Source organism: Caenorhabditis elegans, chromosome V (genome assembly GCF_000002985.6).
Source record: "Caenorhabditis elegans chromosome V".
Classification (NCBI taxonomy): Eukaryota; Metazoa; Nematoda; class Chromadorea; order Rhabditida; family Rhabditidae; genus Caenorhabditis; species Caenorhabditis elegans.
The window spans coordinates 16,983,964-17,005,367 of NC_003283.11; the positions used below are offsets into that span (position 1 = coordinate 16,983,964).

The 21,404-nt window shown below is 36.4% G+C and overlaps 5 protein-coding genes and 6 pseudogenes across 11 annotated transcripts; 7 read left to right on the forward strand and 4 right to left on the reverse strand.

Annotated features, from left to right (window-relative positions):
- The first annotated feature begins 80 nt into the window (after positions 1-80).
- srz-52 lies at positions 81-1,432 on the forward strand (annotated as a pseudogene). Its single transcript has 5 exons — positions 81-251; positions 463-561; positions 627-902; positions 952-1,113; positions 1,173-1,432. Coding segments are annotated over exons 1-5 (968 nt in total).
- A 1,064-nt stretch (positions 1,433-2,496) lies between these two features.
- Y102A5C.40 (DUF281 domain-containing protein) lies at positions 2,497-3,172 on the reverse strand (the record flags this gene model as incomplete). The annotated part of the gene is made up of 3 exons (NM_001129559.1): positions 2,497-2,619; positions 2,668-2,843; positions 2,971-3,172. 3 exons carry the CDS (start codon positions 3,170-3,172, stop codon positions 2,497-2,499), a joined length of 501 nt encoding a protein of 166 aa, NP_001123031.1.
- A 1,104-nt stretch (positions 3,173-4,276) lies between these two features.
- On the reverse strand, positions 4,277-4,751 carry Y102A5C.27 (uncharacterized protein; the record flags this gene model as incomplete). The annotated part of the gene is made up of 2 exons (NM_074897.2): positions 4,277-4,416; positions 4,529-4,751. 2 exons carry the CDS (start codon positions 4,749-4,751, stop codon positions 4,277-4,279), a joined length of 363 nt encoding a protein of 120 aa, NP_507298.2.
- A 609-nt stretch (positions 4,752-5,360) lies between these two features.
- On the forward strand, positions 5,361-5,852 carry Y102A5C.41 (annotated as a pseudogene). The gene is made up of 2 exons: positions 5,361-5,486; positions 5,652-5,852. Coding segments are annotated over exons 1-2 (327 nt in total).
- Positions 5,853-6,846: 994 nt separating this feature from the next.
- On the forward strand, positions 6,847-7,496 carry grd-17 (annotated as a pseudogene). The gene is made up of 3 exons: positions 6,847-6,901; positions 6,948-7,263; positions 7,311-7,496. Coding segments are annotated over exons 1-3 (557 nt in total).
- Positions 7,497-8,070: 574 nt separating this feature from the next.
- On the forward strand, positions 8,071-9,947 carry srz-95 (Serpentine Receptor, class Z; the record flags this gene model as incomplete). The annotated part of the gene is made up of 5 exons (NM_074898.1): positions 8,071-8,214; positions 8,764-8,897; positions 8,949-9,237; positions 9,490-9,654; positions 9,699-9,947. 5 exons carry the CDS (start codon positions 8,071-8,073, stop codon positions 9,945-9,947), a joined length of 981 nt encoding a protein of 326 aa, NP_507299.1.
- Positions 9,948-10,975: 1,028 nt separating this feature from the next.
- On the reverse strand, positions 10,976-14,808 carry Y102A5C.38 (annotated as a pseudogene). Its single transcript has one exon. A coding segment is annotated over exon 1 (3,833 nt).
- A 161-nt stretch (positions 14,809-14,969) lies between these two features.
- str-217 (G-protein coupled receptor str-217) lies at positions 14,970-16,341 on the reverse strand (the record flags this gene model as incomplete). The annotated part of the gene is made up of 7 exons (NM_074899.1): positions 14,970-15,076; positions 15,124-15,295; positions 15,394-15,531; positions 15,575-15,707; positions 15,758-15,971; positions 16,021-16,108; positions 16,159-16,341. The coding sequence occupies 7 exons, from the start codon at positions 16,339-16,341 to the stop codon at positions 14,970-14,972; spliced, it is 1,035 nt and encodes a 344-aa protein (NP_507300.1).
- Positions 16,342-16,947: 606 nt separating this feature from the next.
- On the forward strand, positions 16,948-17,177 carry Y102A5C.42 (annotated as a pseudogene). Its single transcript has one exon. A coding segment is annotated over exon 1 (230 nt).
- Positions 17,178-17,503: 326 nt separating this feature from the next.
- On the forward strand, positions 17,504-19,624 carry sri-9 (G protein-coupled receptor; the record flags this gene model as incomplete). Its single annotated transcript, NM_074900.1, has 7 exons — positions 17,504-17,662; positions 18,360-18,575; positions 18,628-18,762; positions 18,805-18,926; positions 19,114-19,307; positions 19,359-19,479; positions 19,528-19,624. 7 exons carry the CDS (start codon positions 17,504-17,506, stop codon positions 19,622-19,624), a joined length of 1,044 nt encoding a protein of 347 aa, NP_507301.1.
- Positions 19,625-20,016: 392 nt separating this feature from the next.
- Positions 20,017-21,103, forward strand: Y102A5C.30 (annotated as a pseudogene). The gene has a single exon. A coding segment is annotated over exon 1 (1,087 nt).
- The last annotated feature ends 301 nt before the right edge of the window (positions 21,104-21,404 follow it).

A 21,404-nucleotide genomic window follows, 5' to 3' on the forward strand; every position in this document is an offset into this window, starting at 1 on the left:
AATTTGTCAAAAATTTTGGGTGTTTCTGTTTCCCCATTCAAAAATACAACTCAGAAACAAAATATCCTGAACCACATTCGATGTTGGCTCACGAAATTAAAAAAATCAACTATTATTCAAATCTTAAAAATTTCGATCTAATTTTGATGGGATTATGTATTCTTTTGTTCATTGCGTGTATAATTATTTATACTATTCTACTTCCATTTTATATTTATGCCAATAAAGTAAACCACAAAAGAGATAAAGAGGTAAGTTGGTGAACATTGTAAAGTGAACTTACTAAGACACTATTTTGAGAATATAGTCACAAAAACGTTTTAAATACTCGTTTTATAAATTTATTTCCACATTAAACTTTCAATTGCATCACCTTTAATTGTATTACTTTTTTATTTTTAATATTGAATATAAATCCAATCAAATCAAACATATTTGTACAAAATTGACAATCAAATTTAGATTCTGATCTACCCAATTACAAAACACTTTTATAAAATGGTAATACTATCTTATATTTATTTCAACATGTATTTTCGCATTGTTTTACCATTATTTACCGTGAGTACCCTTTGAAGCAGTATTAACATAACTTAGTTGTTCAGAGACAGTGTGGTACTCACAACATTAGTTTCGTATGGGTTATTCGTTTTTTAGTTTTTTTTATATATTCACTCAACATAATTACTCAAGCCTTCCACGTGTTACTGTTTGTACTAGCAGTTGAACGGTTTTTTCTCTACTTTTTCCCATCCAGTGAAAAACTATTCAAATCTTCGCGAAATAAAATCAAACACTTGTACTTTTTGATAATTGTAAAAGAAGTTTCATGTGCCATATTCTCATCTTGGAAGTACCAGACTGTTCAAAATATTATATTCTGGTTTAATTTTTTCCTTTGCGTATGAATATGTCCAAGGCTTTTTTCAAAATAATTCAATTTTACTTTAGATAACGTGCTCTATCAATGATGTTCTTGTATTTTTCTCAGCCATTTTATATATTCCAATCGTACTAAGTATTCGAAAGTTGGTGAATTTACAGTCAGCTCAACGTTCCAAGCCGCATAAATATATTTTCTTGCAAACAATGATGGTTTTCACATTTAAATCGGTTAGTTTAATGTTCACATTAAATAATTGTGAACTTTTATAAAAAATCAACTTTTCCAGATTCAAGTTCTCGTATACCTCATGACAAATCATAATGGTATTTCCTTACAAAGTTTATTCATTTGTGCTATAACAGTGTCAGACATTATCACCACACCGTTAATTGTCCAAATGTCATACCTGTCATGCAATAAGAGGAACATGAAGCTTTTGCTTTCCTCCATCAGTGCTCGAAAGTTGTTTAATGTTCTGCTCAATCTCAGAACGGGAGCCACCGTGCTTCCACGTTCATCAACAAATTACTCTACACACATCTAAACTTCTTGTTCACGTATATTTCAACTGACTTTGAGATTATTCAAAATTCAACAAATAAACCTCCAAAAATTCAATTCTGTTGAAGAGAATTCGGTGTTCAAAAACTGATTCAGTGTTTCACAAGAAACATGTTTTTAGAAAGTAGCTCAGTCCCTATCCAAAAATTATAATGTCAAATTTATAAGATTTAGGATTTTAAAAACCCGTTATCACTTTATTTCTTCCGGGTTCACACTGAATTCGGAAAATCTTGTCTTTGATTTCATCCCAACGATTTTTACCCGTTGGAAAAATGGTCGACTTTATCAATTGAAAAAAGAATTAATAAAAGTTATTTTAATTTTCTCCAATTTAAGTTGAAAGCTCAAACTCCAAGTGGTACTTTTACTTATTACGTGCTTTTCTTGCATTTTTTATGTACCAGGAAGAAATGTGGTGATAACGGGTTTTTATCAATATTCAATGTTTACGTAATCTTGTTATGTGGGGATTGCCGTTTTTTAAATATCACAATCGGTTGATTTTTGGAAGCATCAAGATTTTTCCAGCAAATTCTGAATGTTGTTATGTTCCAATGCCATCCTGATTATACATTTGCTAAAAAAGGGTGACTCATGGTTACTACATTTTCAAAAAAACACTTTATTTTTTATCATATCAAATTAATGCATAATCAAATGCACTTTCCACTATCAGATTTGATCCATCTGCTATGCAATCTAGATGCGATTGTTCCCGTGTTGGAAATCCCCTTACAATTTCTTCATGATAATCTATTTTCCTAGATCTGAAAAAAACCTTTCTAGATGAAACTAAATTGTCTTCATAGCCCTCAGCGTCAATTCTTTTGTTCCAATCTCTTTTGTTATGAAATGTGTTTCTTTAACATATTATTTTATTGGATCTTCAGTACAAAAAAACTTCAAAAAATAAACAATTGTTTCGTCGAGATAAATAAATAATCATCAATTTCTTTTCAGCATCCTTTGAAATCGCATTTAATGGCAGTTAGGTCATATCTGTAAGTGAAACAAATTATCTTCGACATCCTTTAATTTCTACAATCTCACAGCTCTGTTCCACTCTGGGTGAGTGACAGTTTTCCGTTTTTCCTGCACGTTACATCCCACGAAGCCTGATTCACATTAAAGTTGGCTACCACAGAAAACTCGCCGTCCGCATTCACAGCCTGGAAATGTTGATCTTAGCTTCTAGATTTTACAAGTCCGGATCTTACAACAATATCTGGTGTGAATGGACAAGCTTCAGGGGATGCTTTTTTGCATGTAATGGTTGTCTTTACACATCCCTCACTGTCTGCAGGTTGTACAATGCTGTTGAATTCGTACACACTGTCCGATATGGGAGTAATCGCATTTAGATCACACGTGACGGATGCATCACATTCCGATGCTGGAAAAAAAGTTTGAATAGAGCATGGTTTGTATAAGATTACATTCGTGCCAACAGATTTTAGAAACTATTGAACTTTTCCTACGACAAGATACTAGGGGCTCGCAGCTAGTGAAGAAAAACCTACGTGAAATAGTTGTTGTTGTAGTAGTCGTTGTGATCGTTGTGGTCGGTGTGATAGGTGCTTCTGTTACTGGAGTCTGAGGTTTCTGAGTTGTCGTTGTCGTCGGAGTTGCCGGTTTTTTGGTGACCGTCTTCGTAGACTTAGATGGATGGCATGAATAAGCAACTGATACAAAAAACAATAAGAGAGTAAGGAGAAGCTTCATTGTTTCAGCGACGAGTATTCCTCTTGCATTGCCCTTTTTATAAGACCCATAATTTCAATAAGAACCCGTTATTACCCTATTTCTTCCGGGTCCACACTGAATTCGGAAAAGCTTGTTTTTTTTCGATCCATAGCAAAAATGGTTCATCTTTTCAATTAAAAAAAAAACTCAATCAAAATTAGAATTTCCGTCAAATTTGTTTAATTCCAAGTGCGTAATCCGGTATGATAGCTATTTCAATTCAAACTGAAGAATTCTCATTTTCCCGAGAAAGCAGAATTTTTCCAGAATTGCAGCGCAAAACATTTGTTGAAAGACCATTGAAACTCAAATTTTACTCTTTACATCTAATCATATTTGTTCACAAAACTATGAGAAACCTCATTTAGGTACAAGGGTGACAATTAAAGCGTTGTTAGTGACAGTTAAAGCGTTGTTGTTATTGTTCCAAAGATTCGGGAAGAGTTTCGAAAAAAAATTATACCGAAATTTTTTGCTCCATTTGTTCAAAACACTTTGGGTTTTTAACCTGACATTGACTCAAATTGTGTTCATAATGAGAAACATTATAAAAAAGCTTCATGTTCAAAAAGTCAAGCTATAAGTCTCTTGCTACAATAAAAAAAGGAAAACCAATACAAGACAAACAATTATTTAAATTTCTTCCCGTCTAGTCTTTTGTTGCGAGGTGTGTTGATTTGATATATTTCATAGGATCTTTATTTTTCTCTAATTTTATAACAATTCATAACAGACGAATAACTTGTTATTCCATTGTAACAAACATGTACATAGAAAATAGTTGACTTCTCCTCAGCATCCTGTGAAATCACATTTAATCGCAGTCACATCAAATCTGAAAATTAATCAATTTTTCCTGATAGCCCTAGTCTATATCATCTCACAGTTCTGTCCCACTGTTGCTTGTTGATAATTTTCCGTCTTTCCTGCATGTAATAATCCACGATGCAGTGTTAAATGAAGTGTCTGTGGTCAGAGAAAATTCGCCATCAGCATTCACTGCCTAAAAATTATGGTCTAAGAGTCATTTGCCAACTTTTTATCTTACAACAATCTCAGGTTTTGTTGGACATTTGCCAGAGGTTAGATATGAACATTCAATTTTTTTCTGTGAACATCCATCATTGTTTGCAGCAGTTTCCTTATAAAGAATCCATAGGGACTTTCCAGCATAGGATCTATCGCTTCAAAATCACATATAGCAGATGGATCACAATCCAATTCTGAAAAAAAGTAGGTTTTCACAAAATTTTTGATTAGATTGCATTGTGCCCTCCACATTTAAGATCTCTGTAGCTATATTTCCTAGGAAAATGCATATTTCAAAGTACTTGCCTGGACTGGATTCGGTAGTTGTTGTTGTAGTGGTAATTGTGGTCGTTGTGATAGGTGCTTCTGTGACTGGTGACTGGGGCTCTGGAGTTGTCGAAAGTGCCGCAGGTGCCGAAGTGGTCGGTGTTGAGGTTATTGGCTTGAACGGCTTGGAGTGTAGTCCCGATGGATGGCATGAGTACACAACTAACACAAATGATAATAAGATAATAAGGAGAAGCTTCATTGTTTCACTGATGCATTTTTTCATGATGTGTCCTTTTTATAATACATGAAGTTTTTAATAAGAACCCGTTATCACTTCATGTCTTCCGGGTCCACACTGAATTCGGAAAAGCTTGTTCTTGGTTTGATCCCCGCAGTTTTGATCCGTGGCAATAATTGTTAATCTTTTCATTTTGAGAATATTTTACTCACATTTAGAAAACGGCAAATACCGAATTGTCACTTGGAAAAAAATGTACAGCCGAAAATTTAATACGAAGAGTAGTTGTATCTGGTGACTTTTCTGGTTAAGAAAGGTGAAAACTGTTTTATAATATTTTATTATTCAGATTATTGGAAATCTACTGCTTTGTTATAATCTTATGACGTATACAAAAACGTGAAAAGAGTTTCTGAAAATTCAGAACACTCAAATACATTTTCCAATAGACGTTCATAAACTCGATTTGAGACTTCTTTTGATCCGTTGGAAAGTTTCTTGTGCTTATGAATCTTGAAAGAAAAAGAAACACCGAATTTAACATTTTTCGGCTTCGGCTTGCACCAAAATAGTCACATTTTCTCATCAGACGCCGGCATACATACACTGACCAGTATGCCCCAGTGGAAAATGGCAAAGAATTGTGACATGAATTTATATTGTACTATTCCAATTGAGCATTTTTTCCATTTTTCAAAGTTTTTTATTCATATTCCCGGGGAGTTTACGGAGGATGATGCAATTAAAATCCGAGACGTGAGTTTAATTGCATGGAAATCTGTAATTTTCGGCAAAAGACATTTTTCTAAATCTAAACTTACTCAACATTTTAATTTTCCGTTGGTTCTTTTCTTCCTTTTATATATCAAAAACCTTTGATTGGTAGTTCGTTCCAATTCATTAGAATTGCTTTTTTTTCAGGTTCTCATGAATTCTGCAAGTTTTGAATGGTGTTATATCATGTTCGAATCTGTTTTTATGCTTTCAATATTAAGAGTTTTTGGATCGAATAACAATCATGTTATTCGATCCAGATCAAAAATTTTCTATAAAGCAGCCAACTATAAATATTGTATTGATATATCTTATTGTGATATTGAGATCCGAAGAAGAAAAAAAAGTGTGAAAAATGTTTAAGTGAACTACCGACCACCTGTGTATGCCTAGTTTAGAGGTCTGTAAATAGAACTGTAATACAACTGTAATTAGTGATTCCCATAAAAATCGATTGAAAACATATACATAAGTGTTTTTTCCTCGCCCCTTCCCAGTTTTCTCATTGACTTATCTAATTTCACAATTGTATGTATTATTATAATTTCGAGCGTGAATTTTTTTCAATAGCTAAAAAATCACACTATCGTATACATGATATCGTTCCAGGTGTTCTTCGTTTGCGCTTTCAGAGAACAGGTGTTCGGTCGCTTCAGTAGGCGTGCTCAAAATCATGTTCTAGAAAATTTAATAATAATTTTTATTATCTATAACCAACCGAAGCATGACGGAGGCAGATATTCTTCGTCTTGTGGTTTTTATTTCGAGCACCGCCCTCAAACCGAGAACCTTTACTTCTATCGCATAAGGCAAAGGTGAAGGATGTTCGTTTTTCCCGAAAGTGAGACGGACCTCCTGGTCTCTCTTCTAGCCTGAATTTAGGCCATACCGAGACTAGCGATATGATCAATTTAACTTTCGTGAACCAATAACCACTAGATGTTGCCTGCCCTCATGTAGCCTACATGGTCAAAAACTTAAAAAAATTTTTTTACAGATAACCATCAGAGGGAAATCGGAGTAAGGAGTAAATCTGAATAGGTCTAGGCGAACTTTTCAAAGAAATCTTTGTAGACGACTTCGACGATGTGCTGCCTAAGACAGTCCTGCAGCATTGCCAACCTTCTAGAAGATCCATGCATCGATGGAGTACTAAGATGTCAAAAACCTTTTCAAATGTTTTCCTTACTTCGATAACTTTTTGATGCTTATCTGTAAATGTTCTAAAGAAAATTATTGGCCGCGTAGGCTACACGAGGGTAGACTTATCAGACAATTCATCGAGGTCATCGAAATTCTCGGTATAAAAAGGAGGGCACATGCGCAGTCAGAATCAGCATAGATGAAGTTACTTCTCCTGTGGAGCTTCTCCATTGGCGTCTTAACTGCAGTTCGAGGTTCTTTTCTGTTGAAAATTTCAGCCCAATCCATAAACTTTTTCAGCCCAATCCGACACATGTCCAGCACTGAAGGACCGCCAGCTCGCCAAGCCTGGAAACTGTTCTGCTGTGACAGAATCATCAAAACCGTGGCGGAGACTGGAATGAAGACTCTTGACCTTTATGGGCCTAACGGGCCACGGACCCTTGGACCAATTGTTCAGGCGCTGAGCAGCTTAGTCCAGAAACACTTCCAAGTTGCCTATGAGATTGTGATGGCTCCAAATGGCTTTGTGCTTAACACCAACTACAATGGCACTAGGCTCTGCAAGTTCCAGACCAATAGCTATACATTGGCTATCTATGAAACCCCTGCTAAAGTGAGTTTAATAAAAGAAGAGCAAACTAAAAATCAAAAATTTTGCAGTATGACATCAACAGTGCCCGATAGAAGTATTTCAACAAGTTTGCACTTCACGACAAGCTACGTCTTTTGCCAGTTTCCAAACATCTACGGCAGTTATCCAGGCTTGCCCACACTTCCCACAGAGGATTGCTACTACCAATACCGCCGCCGGAGCACAGTCTTGTAGGGCGACTGTTCGGACGCTGAGTAGTTTTATTATTTGGGTTTTGTTTTGTTGATAGTTTTTTTCACCGAATTCGATCAATAAATTATTGATAATTTTTTTAGAAAGACATCCGTAAAAGCATCAAAAAGTTTGTAAAAACCAACACTTGGATAAATTTCACTTTGCTCAAAATCTTGAAAAAATGCACTGAAAACAATTTCAAATGGACTTTTTTCTAGATCAGAGTGTATTTCAAAGAATAGTAAAGAAAACCCGGGACTGAAAAATGTTATGATCGATTTTTTTGTAGTTCAAAATGCTCATTTGCAGATAAATGTCTCACAGAGACCTATTTCAAAGATCCTCTTTAAAATGAAGCAGGTTTCATTTTAAAAGTACTTTCTTTTTGCAAATTACCACCTTTTTTTTGCCCTAAAATTTGAAAAATCTTATAATATTTTGAAACATATGAATGATATTTGATCATTTCAGCGCCATATAATAGGTTTTTAATCACTAGTCCTTTAACTAGACAACTATTAAAACTATTCCACCTGTTGTGTTTAGCCACCCTGAAAGCGAGCGTTTCCCAGTTCAGACTTTGTTGCTATAACTATGAATACAACACTTGATTTCTCATATATTCCTAATTTAATAACTTATTCATCTGGGATAGCATTGCAAAGTTGTTTAATTATATCTTATTTAACTCTTCCATTTTATTGTTATGTACACAATTTGAGACGGCACAAAGAGAAAGTACGTTTGGAAAAAGAGCTTTCTAGTATTTCTTAATAAGTTTTCTAAATAGTTTTTGAACTGGATTATACAAGATTCTATTCAGCAATTAATTAATTGTTTCGGTTTTTTTTAATGGAGTAAAAATAATTTTGACAAACAACCACGAGATCTAACTATGAGTTTCCTCAAAAAATAAAGTCTAATTTTTTGAAATTTTATTCGAAAATCAATTTTAGCTAAAAGAATCCCAATTGTTAACCAAAAAAAAAATCCTCAAACGTCTCAAAATATTTGAAAAATACCCATACAGGCGCTAAAACTCCTTGCGACGACCTCCGCCTGCCTCGCGCCGCTAGCCACGCCTTCAGTATAGTTCGGCGCGGAACCCTAAAATTGTCAGGCGCGGCGGAAGAACCACCGTTCAAACCACGCGGACCTCTCGCCATAGACTAGAAACAAGGCGAGAGGCCTGCGTGAGGCGGCTAGGTTTAAGGCAGGCGTCAGGTACTGAAACCGGGTCTGCCTCCCTAGCCCAAGCCAGATCACAATAAAATTAGCGTGTTTCAGAATTTACACATTGTTCAATCATTTTACAAAATTGTCAAATTGTCGTATTTTGTGTTTACGTTTTTTGTGGTCACCAGTATAATGTTTATGACGGTTTTTAAGACGATTTTGCAGCCCGACCGAAATCCAACTAGGTAACTTGATTTATCAGTTGAGAGTAATTTTTTAAAAATTCTAATTTTCAGCCAATTAGTGTTTGACAGTATAGCTTTGCCTATATGTCTTCTGGGTTACAGTCTTCACATTCTACAACAAACATTCCATTTGTTATTGTTTTCCCTTGCAATTATGAGTTTTCTCAAATACCATTTCCCATACGATTTCTTATATTCCCAAAATTATATCAGCAACTATGTCAGGAAATTGAATGTGTTTTTTGTTTTAAAGGATTTTATATGTTTTGCAATATATTTTCTTAACTTTGGAAAACAGTTGGGCGACGAGATAATGAATATCACCTTAAGTGTTTATTTGGTAAGGCATTTTTGAAGGTTAGAGCTTCCATGTAGACCTTAAAACGCTTTCCTGCCTGACCTCACAAGGCGTTAAGGCAACCTCTGCATGCCTCTCGCCTTATGCTAAAACATACGTGAACTTATTTTTCATTCACGTTCTATTCACGTCAATATGCATAAAGTATACAAAAGGCCCACAGTAGGCGGACAGGTTTCAGACCCTGAAACCGCGCCTGCCTACAACAAAAATTATTGATTATTGGATTTTAAGGTGTTATACATTATTGTTAACGTAATCATCTGTTTTCTAACCCCATTTATATACATTCCAATTATAATTGGTATGAAGAAACACCGACATCTACATTCCCAACAACACATTTACATTCACGAATACATGTTCATCCAGAGTATCATGGTTTTATTGTTCAAAATAGTTTGTTTTTACACGTCACTGATTGCCATAATACTTTTATTCAGGTAACTGCACCATTTTGGGTTGAGAGTTTCAATTCTGATCTCTCATTTGCATTGCCACTGATCATGTCTATTACTGACGTTATCACAACACCTTGGTTAATTCAGCTGTCGTATTTGAGATGTAATTTGACAGAACTGTACACTTTATATATTTCATTCGATTTTTGGAAGTTTCTGAAAATTGTATTTGGTGGAATGGATGCTGCTGTACATCCCGTTTTGCGTCCCATTGCATTTTCAATCACTTAATTTTGCATGGAACTCAACGCTATAGACGTCTCCCATAATTCTATTGTTATCCGCATGACATTAAGAAAATTCGATGTACTCCAATGTTGAACAAGTTGAAATGTGCACTGTTCACCAGAAGTGACATAACTTCATAACCACATTAGATAATATTCAAATATATTGTCAGAAATTAGACAATGCTGTAATGTTTTTGGTACCTTTCTGAAAACATTGATAATTTTTATCTTACTGTTTGTTATTTGATAAATGTGAATTTTTCCACTTTTTCTCAGAAATCTTGAATTTCTCGCCAAAATGTGTTTGTTTTACACAAAATTTTAACTTTTTAGAACCGTTTTAAACTTAAACAAAACTTTAAAAAATGATATCATTCAGTATTCCAAGAAGTTTTCGAAAATTCTTCGTTTTGTTTTTTTTTCGCCATAAATTTTCGCAGAAATTAGAATTTTAGACCAAAAAATTCTCACTATCAAAAAATTTGAATTTCCGGGCAATTTTTTCTCAAAAATTGAACTTCTCGCTGAAGCAAACTTGAATATCTCGCCAAACATTTGCTCAAAAATTTGATTTTTCCATCGTATTTTAGTGGGAATCGCTTAGGTTTCTTGATTTGGTTGCGTGATCCAAATTGATAAGAACCCATTTAATTTGTTATCATCTCTGAAAACACTTCAATAAGTACCGAATAATTTGAAGAAGCAGCGAGACAAGAATCAGGAATGTTCACATGAATTTGAAAAATAGATTTAAATTGGCTGGATATGCTTTTGCTAGAGGCTTCCCTGCGTTCGCTCATCATGATCGCCTGTTGGGTTAATCCTGGATCATAAGTTTATAGAAGCCGAAGTTGTGGAACAATACATGATTGTTATGTATTGATATTGTAGAAGAGTTTATTGAGCAAGAAATAAGCAATATTGTAGTTAGCAGGTGTGCAGGATAGAGAGTATATTAGATACTCGTGAAAAGTAAGAACTGAATTGTCATCATAATATATATATAAGATCTTTACGTCCGGGCGAACACGTTAGTGCCACACAGGACGTTCACGTGACTTCCCAACACCTCCCTCCGTAAGTGACGAGTTGCCATTAACTGGGCGAGAGTTAATCGTACGACCAGCAGGGTTGTGGATGCTGCTGTTGCGAGTGGAGCATTGACCAGTGGATGGTGTGGATGGAGCTGGTCCTCGCATGTTCCGTTGACCCGTATATCGTGCCGAAGCGTTGCGGAGTCGTTGGCTTCGTCGTAAAGAATGACTTAGGTCGGTGGCTGGTAGATCACTTGAGACGTTCGTGAGCACTGTAGACTTCATTGATCGCATTGTAGGCTTGGACGTTGATTGATGACTTGGCACTTTGCTATTACTCTTCTTTAGTTCTTTAGGTCTTCCACGAGCCATGTTAGCATCGGAATCCCAATTAGGTAAAACCAATGAATTGTTGTCAGCATCGCCACCGTCCTCCCCCGACAAACCAACACGTTGAGAAGCTGGGAGCAAACTATCTGCGGACAAACCTGCAGAATAAAAAATATTAGTTTCCCCCCCGTGGACCCTCGGACTCGAAACGTGATTAAAACCAGGAGAATTGTTAAACTTATCCGAATGATTGGCAAAAGTGAAGAACATCGGATAAATTGTATCCTCAAATTTCTCCACACTGCTCTTGTCTCCGTATCTCAACCGTAACTGGTTAACATGAGAACGTTGGAGCCTCGAGCCAACTTGCACTTCGTGCAACACCGAACCAATCTTCCGCGAAACAACTCCATAATCCCATTCCGACTTATTTCCATGTTGAACCTTGACATAAACTTGTTGACCAACCTGGAAATGTTTAGCGCGCGTACCGTTGCGTGAATCATACTGCTGTTTCATCTTTTTCTGGTATTCAGAAAGATCAGCTTGATGATTTGCGTCTGGCTTCGGCATCAACAACGACATAGTTGTTCTGATTGATCTACCAAAGTGACATTCAGCTGGTGTAGCACCAGACAAAGCGGAATGCGGCGTATTGCGGTAACTAATAAGAAATTTGTTCAGAATCTGTTGATTGACTGAACCTTCTCCTTTGATCTTGGCGATACCTCTCTTGAGAGTATCCACGAAGCGCTCTGCAGCTCCGTTAGATCTTGGATAATAAGTAGCAGATGTCTTGTGAATAATTCCATGAGACTCACACATCTTTTTGAAGAAGTGACTGGTAAATTGTGTACCATTATCACTAACAAGAACTTCCGGGTAACCATGAATTGAAAAAATCTCTTCCATCAGATCCACCGTTGACATGGCAGAAATGCTTCTTGTCAATTTGACCTCCGCGTACTTGGACTTAGCATCAACGACAACCAATAACCACTGTCCATTTAGTGGTCCACAGAAATCAACATGAATTCGTGTCCAAGGTTTTTCTGGTTCCGGCCAAGGTTTTAATGGAACAACTCTTGGCATTTTGGCGTTTTCTTGACAGTTGTTGCATTGACGTACAAGTTTCTCAATCTCCGAATCGAGACCTCTCCAGAAGACAAAAGAACGAGCTTTTTGTTTCATGTGCACTACTCCTGGATGACCGTCATGTAACTGTTTTAGAACCATTGATTGTAGCTGTTTTGGCACAATTACCCGATCATCAACAAGTAAACAACCTTGTATGATCTTCAAACGATCCTTGAGTCGACTCCAGTACTTCTCGATATCGGTATCCGGTTTTGATTTCCAGGAATTATCCGATAACAATTTCATCACCGCGGAGACTTCATAGTCTTTCTCAGAAGCTACTTGAATGTCTTCTTGCATGACTGGAGTGAAGTTGGAACTCAAGGAATCATCGTTGTCATCGTCCCAGATTTCGGCGATAACCACATCATCTTGATTACGTGGAAATTCCTGAATCATACGAGACAACCAGTCGGCTTTGGCAAATTTGGAAGTGGACACATAACTCAAATCGAAGTCATATGACATGAGGGTTGTGGCCCAGCGCACAAGTCGATTTTGCGAATGAACTGGTAAGTCTTTCTTCGAACCGAAGATTGCGAGAAGCGGTTGGTGATCTGTCTGAAGCTTAAATTTTCTTCCGAAAATAAATTTGTGAGCTTTCTTGATTGTAAAGATCAACGCCAATCCTTCCTTCTCGATTTGACTGTACTTTTGTTCAGTAGCTGTAAGCGATCGAGCATAGTGAGCAATGGGAACTTCGACACCGTCTGGATTGACGTGACAAAGAACACCTCCTATTCCGTAGTTGCTTGCATCAGCGGCAACAATTATAGGCCAATCTTCGTGAAAGTGGGACAACATAGTCGCATCAGCAACTGTATTCTTGAGCTTCTCAAAAGCGATTTGCTCAGTTTTTGTCCACGACCATTCGACATCCTTTTTCATGAGTCTGTCGAGTGGCCCTCTCAATTCCGACATTTTCGGAACGAACCGACTGTAGAAACACACAGCACCCAAAAATGATGATAGCTGTTTTTGATCTCCTGGCGCCTTCATCGAACGGATTTTTGACGCTTTGTTTGGGTCTGGTCGACGACCTTTTTCATCCACGATGAATCCCAGAAACGAGATCTCCGAGACTGCAAACATGCACTTCTCAGGACTGACTCGAAATCCATATTCACGGATTCGATCAAAGAGTTGACGCAGGATGGCTTCATGTTCGTCGTAAGAACTAGCAGCAATAATCAAATCATCCAGATAAGCAGACACTCCAGGAATGCAGCTAATCAGCTTATCCACTATCTTCTGAAACACTGCCGGTGCAGGCTTCAACCCAAAAGCCATTCTCACGTATTTGAATAGACCTAGGTGAGTATTGATGACTGCTAACTCTTGAGATTCGTCATCTAACTCAATTTGAAGATAGGCGTCACGAAAGTCAATCTTTGAAAAGACTGAACCTTTCAACTTGGCGAATAAATCTTCGCATGCGGGAAGCGGATGAATTTCATCTTTTAGAGCTGAATTAAGACCTGAACATTTGAAATCTGCACAGACTCTAATCTTATTCGACTCCTTTTTCCTTATGACTACAATTGGAGCAGCCCATTTGGAATAGGTGATTGGTGTGATGACACCCATATCTTTCAGTCGAAATAACTTTCTTCACAGCTTCGCGAGATCCAAAAGGTACTGGACGAGCTTTTTTGAATACCGGTTTTATACCTTCTTCAGTACGTAATTGAGCTTTTTCTTTAATACAAAGACCCAATTCGTCAGAAAACACGTCAGGATATTCCCTTTTGAGAGTCTCGGCAAGACGGTTTGCTTCGCTATCAGTGTTGACAACAACCTGATTAACCATAATAGCAATGGCAGCACGCATTTCTGGAGAGTGGTTCAACCAACTCGTCCTGATCAAGTTTGTGTCTCGGTCGCACACGTACACGTAGTCTGTGTAATCGACCTCTTTGAGTTTGAAATTGACACGAACTCGACCCTTAACCGTCATTGGTGTCCCATTCGCGCAGCAAATGCTATGAGTAACTTTTTGCAATTGCGGACAACCAATTTCTTTCCAACTATCGACGTTAATCAACGTGATTTGACTGCCTGTATCTAGAAGGAACGCTAAATCTTTATCTTCAACAGTCACAGTCAGGCTGTGCTTCGATGGTTCAGATTCAACTTCTAATCCGCCAACTTCGATGATTTGACATCTTTTACCATTCTTTGGAACAGCATTAGAATTGTTGTTTGAATTATTTGGACAATTCGGAGAAGTATGGCCGGATTTTTTACAGGTAAAACATGTTGGAATGAATTCCTTTTTCTCATTTCCAGACTTGGAATGTTTCTGCTTCTGCTTAAACTTCTTCTTTTTGGGAGTGCGAGGATCAACTTTGTTCACCTCGACTGCTTGATGAACTTATGGCTAAACGAAAAATGAAGGAATGAATGAAAAATATCAATGTAATTGGGGAAAGTACATATATATGCGGGTACATCATCAAAGGTACAGTGAAGATAGGTAGAGCAAAAGTAATATTTACACAACTTATGTATGTATCATGTAATTACATTGATAAAGCATTGACAGTATTACTTCTATAACTGGTTATCCTATTGCTTCCCATATGCTTCAGTGTTTCCGACCAACAAAGGCACGACGGACAAACAAATTCTGAAAAAAATTCACATCCATTCTTTTTAGTATTTGAACTAAACTACCAAACAAAGCTACTCGATAGTTTTTCACAATGAAAATCGTTGGAAGCGGATCAATCGCTGGGAATAATGCAATTGTCGTGGCAACAGAGAACGGGTTGAACACAATGTTCAGCACGCAGCATGTGTAAAGTATTGTGACTGGGATATGCATTAAGATGAGTGGAACGGTTGCCTGTAAAACAATCGAATGGGTGATTACTCAAGTGGTAAGTGAGCCTTTAACCTCCCGCGACCAATAGGTCTACCTCTCACAATCCCTACCGACGTTACCTGGCACACCAAAGCCAAAAACAATTGATTCTGTAGCTGTCTCAACCGTATGGATTGTACATCCGTAAGTTGCACTAGTTTTCCATAATGGAAATAACAACGAAGACCAAAAAAGATCACTAGGAAAAGCGAAGAGGCCTGAAACCCTATTTGGGTCTATTAGCTTATCGATTAATCTCACCGTTAGTACCCACTGCAGCACACCTGTTAATATAGCAGAATACCGCAATGAATTATCAATCGTCGAATAGAACAGTCGGCCAGTGTAAGCGACCTCGTCCACCGTCATATTTAACTCATCCAACAGAAAAGGCCTGCAGGATCCCTCACATTATCTGGGAGGAGGTTCTTCAGTTTTTCATACCTCACAACAATATCCATCTCTGGAAATGATGCAAGCGGTCCCCATGCTACCAAGATCCATACTATGGCATAAAAAAGTGGATATGCAAACCAACTTATAATTTTGAAACCTTCAAATTTCCTGAGAATTGTGTTTCCTGTGGTCAGAAATGAACGATAAGCAAATATAACAACAAACATGCCCATGGAAAATCCAAAGAAACCACAATAGATCACTTAATATTTAAAATGATCAAACTCTGTGTGTACTTTAAAAAAAGTTACAGTTGATATCCATCGCAGTTTCCTGTCCGAAAGACCGGTCCTTATACGGTACAACCACGACAAATGATTTTTTTATTGATAACACCGTCTGAAACGTTTTCATATACTTTCAAAACAATTAATATCTCCAAATCATACAGTCTCTGATACAACATCCAGCACTGCGTAGGACATTTCAAAAATCGAAAGTCCTATCAACAAATACTTATAGTTGCCCATTTGTGCTGGCGATTTAAAAATGATCAGCAGGATAAGAATCAAATTTGCTGCCACTGAAATTGGAGCAGCGACGCGGGAGAGAGTTTTTTGGAATAAAAGCATTTCTGAGCTGTAATTTGGAAAACTGAAAACGATTAATCTCTGGAAACAATTGAAAGCTAAGGTAGAGCCTGAAAAGCTCCCTTCTTTAATACTTTTGAATGATGGCAAATTCCTAGAAAGTCAAACTTTTTATTCGTCTAATGTAAAATTTTAAAAGTAGAAAAAATCAAAAAACTTGAATTAATTATTCTTGTGGGAGTAGACAATGTGTCAACGACTAAAATAATTGGAGTTGTTTTTTGTTATTTTAAGGTTTTTTCTGATTACATATTTGTTTATTCGGATGACATAGAGCATAATATAGAAGAATATCGGGGTTGTATAAATAACACATAAGATACCAAGAACCCGAAAGAGTTCATTTTAAGTTTGAAAAGAAATAAAAGAGAACAAGTATTATTTGCTAATATTTATGTAGATCAAAAATTTCAAAGCAACAAGATTAGTTGGTTTATGATGTACTGAAATTGAGAGATGGATGAGAAAGTTGGCACATTGTGAAAAACATTGTTTTCAGGGGGAAAACAACACAGAATATCCTCTTGGATTGAATATAGAAAGAAGAATTGGTCGAAGTTAAGTTGAAGTTCTATTGTTGAAGTTTCAATTCAAAGTTCCAATTCGGATCTCGCATTTGCATTTCCACTGATCATGACTATTACTGATGTTATCACAACACCTTGGATAATTCAGCTGTCGTATTTGAGATGTAATTTGAATGAGCTGTACACTTTATATATATCATTTGATTTTTGGAAATTTCTGAAAATTGTATTTGGTGGAATGGATGCTGCTGTTCATCCCGTTTTGCGTCTTATTGCATTTTCAATCACTTAATTTTTCATGTCACTCAACACCATATGAGTCTCAAATATTTTTAATGTTATCTGCAGAACATCAAAAAAACTTGATCTACGGTATTTTGTGAATAACTACGCAATAAACAGGTGAATTCAAATCTATGAAAATAAAATTTTCGAAACATTTCCATACTTTTTTCTGTTTTTAGAAACGTTTTCTTTTAGCGCTCGACCTTTTATATTTGATCTCAAAATCACACATCTCTCCAGGTGAAAATAGAAATGTCTCACCTGTTTGGTTGCGTTGTTTCCAAACCGGTATTCGAACTTTCAATCGGTTTATTTCAAGGCTTCAAAAAACAATGACAGCACCATGTCCTGAAGCTCCTCCAGATGGCTTTTTGTTAACGTTACATTTAATTGGAGGTATTTCGCTGCTGATGAATCTTTTAACAATGTATATGATTTGGTTCGAGTCACCAGGCATGCACGGATATCGATATTGTTTAACGTATGTGCAGGTAGGATTTTGTCCTGAAAAATCTTCACTGATGGGGAGAGACTGTAGCCTCAGAAACTAGAAGTTTTAAAAGTTTTCCGATTCCTAAAATTTCCTATTTATTTCTCAAACTTTTTTACAGGTGTTCTAGTAATTTTAATAAGTTTCCAGAAATCCCGTGTTTTATTTTTTTTTTTCGACAGTTTTTCAGAATTTTGTCATGAAATTTAAATTTCCATTCGAAATGTTTCTCAGAAAATTTGAATTTTTAACCGAATAAAAAAAAACATTTGAATTTTCCACCATAGTTTCTCTCAGAATTTTTGAATTTCTCGCCAACGTGCTATTCTCAGAACATTTGAGTTTTCTGCCAAATTGTTTTTATCAGAAAATTTATTTTTTTCGGAAATTTCAACCTTCGGGCAAAATGAAAAATATGCTTAACATCAGCCGGAAAAAAGACCATCCTTTTTAAAGAACCTAACACTTATTTTTCCCAAACTACAGTAATCCTACAGTACCCCTAGAGTACTACGCAAACGCTTCCAATCCCAAGTTTTCCAAAACTGCAGTCATATAGATCCCCCCCCCCCCCCCCAACTAATCCTGACTTTGTCCAAACACTAAAATCAAAAATATTCCAAGTAATCCTACAGTAATCCAACAGTACCCCAACAGTACCACTACAGTACTCCATCATGTATTTTATAATCTTTCAGATCGTTTCCTTCCTAGTTGAATTCATTATGGCTGTGGTGATCCCGATCCATATTTTCCTTCCAATGAAAGGTGGCATTACGCTGAGAGAAGGATTCCGCACAATAATGAGTAATCAAATGGCCCTCACAATATGGATATTTTTGCTGTGTCTTGTTCTTCCGGCAAGTATAACCTGTTTCATCTACAGACATAATGCAGCCTCGCAAATCAATGAAGTGGGGCTCGAAAACGTTTTATATTAAAAAAAACTTTCACAACAAATTGCAGAACAGCAACTCAAGCACCAAATATTCACACAAAACTCTTGCCATGATTTTAAATCACATCTTCCCATTTCTCACCGCCTTTGGCACCTGGCAGTGTCAAAATACCACTGAGCAGAAATATGAGTATGTGCGGCAAGTAGGTGAGAAAAATCTATTCTGACATTATACTGACATTTAGAATTATCCACAGTGCCTATTTTGGGTAGCCAATGACAATTTCGAGGCGTATGACTATCATGAAAATCCTTGGATTATAAGGACTGTCGGTGCGGGGATTGGCTTCTTGGTTGTCAGTTCAGCGTGAGTGTAACTTCAATATGAAATAATTTGATAAATAGTTTGATAGTTTGATGTTTTAGATTTAGGCTTAGGCTTAGGCTTAGATCTCGTTTTAGGATCATTCTTAGGCTTGTATTGACGTAGATTTTTCAGAACTACTGATTTAAAAAAATTACAAGTAAAGCATGAAACAATATAAAAACTACAGCCATGGCGCATTTCTCGGTGTCCATACAATGATTGTTCTCCAACGCCTCCGATCCCATATGTCAGTGCAAACCTATCAAATGCACCGGACAGCACTAATAAGTTTGGCAATGCAAATGGTCTGCCCGTGTGTTTTCATTTTTGTAGTTTATTTCTATGCACTAGTGGCCTGGATAGATGATGTTGAATTGCAAGGTGAGATGGTTTTGTCACTCAAGTTACATGTCAATATTTCAATATGTTCAGTATATATAAGCCGATGTCCATGTATCATGTCAACACATTCACTTCTTCTGTGCACTGTCATGATCATGAGCAACAAGAACTACCGCCAAGTTTTGAAGGATAAGCTCTCGAAATTGTTTAGGTACATACATAATTACATTAGAGCACTACATTTGAAAATTAATTCTAGACTATCTCGGCCTATTGGAAGTCAGATTGGAAGTGAAGTGGAGCCAAGTATGATGAGGACGTTCAATAACGTAGTGGTTGTTGCTCCGGTTTCTTAAATTTTGTTTTTGTGAAAAATTAGTATGTGATCCAAATATGTTTATTGAAACTTCTTTAACCTTGATCAACAAATAAAGATATATTCTTCGCACAGACCGATCACCATTTTTTCCAAACAAATTTTCGAAATTTGGCAACTTTCGGATCATACTGGCAGTTTTTTCAGACATTTTCAGAGGCTTTCAGATTGTTTATGATATCAATGCTCAACGTTAGTATATCAAAGCTTTGTATATCAGAATTTCTGCCAGACTAATACGAATTTCCTATAGCCTTCAATTTCCGTACACGTCTAGCAAAGACAGTATTCTGTGAAAAACATCCGGTTCATTAGATACTATATATTATTCACCAAACTCGTCACTTTACAGTTACGCGAAAAAAATCAGCAATGGTATCCTTGGAATTGGCTAATATTTTCTCCAAAATCGGTTTCTGTGCAAGTTTTTTGGCAAACTTTTTTGTCATTTATTTGACATTTTTTTCGTTAAAAACGTAGTCGGAACGTATAAAAAAATGATCATAGTTTTCGCACTATGGGGAATAATATTCTCGGCAATAGAAGTACTTGGAAAACCATTTGCTCATAATTATAATAATTGTCTCATGTACTTCAGCTTCAATTTTTGGATAAACTCAAAACAAATCTCGGAAATCCTTATACTAGCATGGGCAGGACTTTATGCAACTATACTAGCATTTATTACTGTTCTGTTTGTATATCGCTATTCATGCTTGATGTCTATGAAGGTTACAAAATCATTTGATGGCGGTGGAGGGGTTCTGCTGATGATGTATCCTATTCTACCAGGAGCCATTTATGCTGTTATATTTTATATATTCTGCTTGCCAGACAGTACTTCAGATTCTTATTTGAAGTAAGTTTTTTTTCTGAAGATAACAACTTGATTTGTGACAGAGACGAAATACTGAACAACTACGGGCTGGTAATCACAGAAGTTCCTCGGTTCATTGCTCTTCCTTACATTACGGAGAAAACTTTGAGATGGCAAAGTGTTTATTACTTTTCCAGTGCCGTTTCTATCGTGTGTATTCATTATATAATAATCTTCTACTGCGGATTGAAAATGCACTTCAACATGAAACAACAGCTCTTAAAGTTTTCTTCCAAAAACAGAAAGCTCCAACGTCAATTTTTCAAGGCTTTAATTTTTCAAAGCATTGGGCCTACTGCATTTTTAATCCTACCAGCCGTCCCAGTTCTTTTGGGCCCCATAGCTGCGTCCTATTTTCACTTGAAAATCAGTTGGCAGAAGGGATGGCTGTATTCTATAATTGGGTTATATCCTCCATTTGATAGCATTTCTTTCATGTTGATTGTCACGGAATATCAGAAAATTATAAAAGGTTTCAATGAATATAAATTTTCTGAGTTTATTCGTTTTTTACAGAAAGATACTGGAGTCTTATATCGAATGGTGGGACGGAGAACACACAAGGAAGTTCCCGAAAAATGAGAAATCTGAAAGTCTGACGTTTGGTATCAAACATTATTATTTCTAATAAAACATGATTTTATTATTCTGAATAAATTTTTAATTTTACACAATACAAAAAGATAACTGTCTACATAATTTGACATTTGTAATTTGTGACGAAATTTTTGTCGATTCTTGGACAAAAATTTCAGCTACGGAACACTTGAAATGTGTGATTCTCTAAATGACCCTGATCACTCAGATGGACAAATCTGTTTACTAAACCTGCGTAAAACGTGTATGACGTCACACTTTACGTTCAAAGTGCTATATTTAAATA